Genomic DNA, 4,103 nt, shown 5'->3' with positions numbered 1-4,103 from the left:
AAAAAAAAAAAGAAACGTATAGTGCTACCAGCAGCTGATATATTATGTAGTCACCACAAATGGAGTTTATGCAAAGTTCTTAAGTAAACAGGAAAGTGCATGTGGTGACAGGTTAATCTCAGAATACAAAATTCGGAATCCGGGACAACCTCATCTAGGCGAAAGAAAAAAAAAAACAACTTACAACAAAGGTATTTGCCATAATGTAATAACCAAAATATCACACTGCTTGTTCCTGGTGATGGAATTATAGACTGTTTTCCCTGCTTGTTTTGTACTTTTCTATATTCACTGAATTTTCTTTAAAAAAAAAAAAAAACCTACAAGTATAACTCCTACAGTTAGAAAAATTGTATGTCACAAAATAAACAAAAATAAAACAAAGGAAAAGGATCAACAACAGAAAGTGACTCCTGCCCTGAGAGCATTGTTTGCTTCAAGGGCGAAGCAGCACCGGCAGGAGTTGCTGATACACGTGAAGGGTACCAGTGCACATGCACAATACCAGCCACACCCATCCACCTCGTTCTCTGCCATCGCCCTACACTCAGTTTGTCCACGGAGGTCATCTCCACTCACCATGTGAAGGCTTTATGTGTTTTCCTGCCTTTTCTGCTTTTTCTGGTGCATGCTCCTGGTTCCACTCCTTTCTGATGTGTGCGCCCTCTTCACACAATCTTCTCTGACTTAAAACCAAATTTTTCACTTCCTCTAGAATGCAGGAGGAGAATCATTGACTCAGTCAATCAGAAATACTTACTGAACACCTTCTGTGCATACGGCACTCTCCCAGTGCTGCAGATGGGGCAGTGGACAAGACAGGCAGGACCCCTGTCTTCCAGCAGCAGTTGCCTAGGGGGCTCCTTCAAAATACCAGGTAATTCAAACTTCAACTGGCAATGACTTCTTCCAAATAAGACCATTAAGGATTTGACTTGTGCTGGTCCATTTAATCATCACATTTCACTTGAAGGCACTTCCACTTGCTCTACTTTACAGATGGGGAATATGACACTTAATGGTAACTTTCCTGTGATCACAGAGCTGGCACTTATTAAGCCAGAGCTACCCTCAGGGCTCAGGGCATCGAGCTAAGGAGATGGGTCCTCTGTTTTTCACTTCTATCAATACAGGACTCTGCAGGAACGTAGCAGTAACCAACACATATGGAATAATGAATGAGCAGAGGGAGCGAATGAATGAATGGAGATAATGGAAGCTACGAGAAAGAGGTGAAATGGGGTGCCTGGGTGGCTCAGTTGGTTAAACATCCGACTTCGGCTCAGGCCATGATCCCACCATGGTTGGTGGGTTGGAGTCCCGCATTGGCTCCAGCTCAGAGCCTGGGGCCTGCTTCGGATTCTGTGTCTCCCTCTCTCTCTCTGCCCCTTCCCCCACTCACGCTCTGTCTCTCTCTCTCTCTCTCTCTCTCTCTCTCAAAAATAAATATACATTAAATTTTTTTTTTGGTTTTCACAACAGGGAGACTATTGGCATCTATCAGGTCAAGGTCCCAGGACAGTCCCCACGGAATGATCCGGGCCAAAATGCCAACAGCACCGAGGGCAAGAAACCCCAGATAAAAGTGAAAGATGAACAGTCGGAAATGCCCCTCCCCCCCACCCCATGTCAGACCGGCTCCTCAAGAAGGCAGGCTGGAAACCCAGAGAAAGGAGAGGCTTTCCAGTCACAAACAGAATGGGTTCTGATTGCAGCACTGCCTTGCCCTTCAAGCAGGTGTGGGTCTCCTTTGCTCCCTGTAAAATGGGGACAACTGTACTTGTCTGCAGCCACCACCAACAGTGCTCTAGACCGTACTCCGACCAATCTCAGACGCACACTGCCGCGACGTTTCAAGGTCTCTAAAAACTGGATGCATCTTATGATTACCGCCACAGAGTTTAACTGGTAGCATTTTAGGATGCTAAATGCTTACTTATTTATTTTGATAGAGACAGGGAGCACAAGCAGGGGAGGAGCAGAGAGGGGGGAGAGAGAGAATCCCAGGTTCTGTGCTGCCAGAGCGCAGAGCCCGTTCACAGGGCTCGATCCCACCAACTGTGAGATCACGACCTGGGCCGAAATCAAGAATCAAACGCTTAACCGACTGAGCCACTCAGGCGCCCTAGTTTTTAAATTCTTTATAGACAACACACACCCTCTTTATTGCGGGGTGGGGGGCACTCCCATCATCCTGCCTCAGGGGCATATAACCACCGGAAGTAGTAAGCTGCCCAAGGTCAACATGGAGACAGGTTGAAGTCAGCTATCTGACTTCAAAGCCTGGATCTTTCCACTCTCCTGGCTCTCTCCTTGGAGGTGAGCTCAAAAGGACACTTTCTGGTCCTTGAGAGAATATTCACCCAAGTAAGAATCTAGAAGGTCTATACGAAAATGTTAACATGGTTGTCTCAGGGGTGTGGGACTTTTAGGTTTTCTCTTTTGTTTCTTGGTGTCGTGTGTGTGTGTGTGTGTGTGTGTGTGTGTGTGTGTGTGTGTGTGGTCAGGGAACACCCATTACTTGGCCAGAAGACAGACCAGTGGGGACTGCACAGGTCACGCTGCCTGGGGACAGGAAGTCCAGAAATGCAGCAGAGGTGGAGGTGGGGACCGTGTACATGCAAAACAGATGCTGTCCACCCTCCGACACAGCTCCGCCGGGCAGTACTCCCAAGCTTGTCCACAAAGTAACATGTTCCCCGAAGTAAATGATGGAACACTGGCTTTTATCCTGTAAACACTGAGAAGCCACACGCCTGTAGAAACGTTTCAAATAAAACACAAACACCTGACTTACCAAAAGATCCTGCGTCTTCTGAATATGCAGGAGTCTTTAACCGGTAATACCTGACTTTTCTTGAAACCTTGTCCTTGGTGTCCCAGACCTTCAAGGTGATTTTGTGAACATTTATTTTCTTTAGTAATTCCTTCGTCATGTTGATGTTGAAAGTCTGGGTCCATGACACCCAGATTTTGTCCCCTTCCTGCCACGGCCTCACCGTCTGTGTAAAAGAACACCAAGGGGTTTGAAGCGTGCAAGGCTGGGAGGCTTAGAGCCCACGACTACCCATCCCTGCCAGCCTCGCCCTTCCGGGGACCAGAGCCAGGTGCTGCTCTCCACCTGTCTGCCTTCTGGGCCCGGCCCTCCCCTCCCTCAGCTCCCACCCCACATCAGGAAATGGATGTCCCGGCCTGGGCCCTGTCACACCTCTGGGTTCCTCGGGAACCCAGAATCAAAGCACTTACCTGCAAATAGCACCCTTTCCAGTGACTTCGAAGCACTGACACACAGCCAGGCCTCGGGCAGGAGGGCAGGTGTGTGCGCGGGCAAGCAGGTGTGCACACACATGGGTACCCAAAAAAGAAATCGTAAGAGGGGCAAAAACTTTTAAAACACCAAAGAAGCTACCTGACAAAGAAAGTCAGGTAACTCGTATTATTAGGTCAGTGAGGATTCTCATTCAGTAGGGCTGGGGTGGGAACTTAATATCCTGCATTTCTAGCAAGCTCCAGGGAAGCAAGCACCCTTGGTACAGTATTAGAGTATATGTGAGGTACACACGCATACACACACACACCTTTACTCCTGAATCCAGGAACAATTTGGCCACTGTTGGAAACACCACCATGTCAATCTTTTTAGGCTCTCCATCATCCGGCAGAAGGAAATACTCCATGTGGTAGTAACAGCGAGCCTTGGAAGCATGCTTGTCCATTCGAGAGTGTTTCCTATGTTTTTCAATAAAACATGTATGTTTTCCTCTATGACCTAGGAGACACAATTTCAGGAGTCTTGGTTGAACCTCACACGAGAAAGCAGACCCCACCCCGCAGTGCTCTGGAAGCAAGGAAGAGCCCGAGGCTGTGGGAGGCTGCCCCTGCCCCCGCCCCCACCCCGGCTGCTCGCCCAGCTTGGAGGCTGAGATGCAGATCCGGTCCCCCTGGCCGGTAGAGGAACAGGCTGTGCACCAGTCAGCAGAGTGCAAAAATGCAGTGTGCGACTCTGAAAGGGAGTGTCTCCTTAAATGTTTCACCTGCCTGCTTTGCTCACGGTGGTCTTGGCAGTAAAAAAGTTCGAGTCACCAAGACCGTAGGTCAATTCT

At 48.5% G+C, this 4,103-nt stretch overlaps 1 protein-coding gene across 6 annotated transcripts in view; it reads right to left on the bottom strand.

The window, feature by feature from the left end:
• Positions 1-4,103, bottom strand: part of CFAP92 (cilia and flagella associated protein 92 (putative)) — an 83,419-nt gene that overhangs the window by 67,211 nt on the left and 12,105 nt on the right. For all 6 annotated transcript variants that reach the window (XM_040463711.1, XM_040463715.1, XM_040463714.1 and 3 more), the window contains 3 exons: positions 3,579-3,769; positions 2,798-3,002; positions 580-711 (listed from right to left, as the gene is read on the bottom strand). In XM_040463711.1, the coding sequence (XP_040319645.1) occupies positions 580-711; positions 2,798-3,002; positions 3,579-3,769 (528 nt within the window). The remainder of the gene's footprint in view (positions 1-579; positions 712-2,797; positions 3,003-3,578; positions 3,770-4,103) is intronic.

This window comes from Herpailurus yagouaroundi, unplaced genomic scaffold (genome assembly GCF_014898765.1).
Source record: "Herpailurus yagouaroundi ecotype Mexico unplaced genomic scaffold, PumYag 419, whole genome shotgun sequence".
Lineage (NCBI taxonomy): Eukaryota > Metazoa > Chordata > Mammalia > Carnivora > Felidae > Herpailurus > Herpailurus yagouaroundi.
Note: the sequence above shows the minus strand (reverse complement) of the source record. Positions and strands in the feature narration are given on the sequence as shown.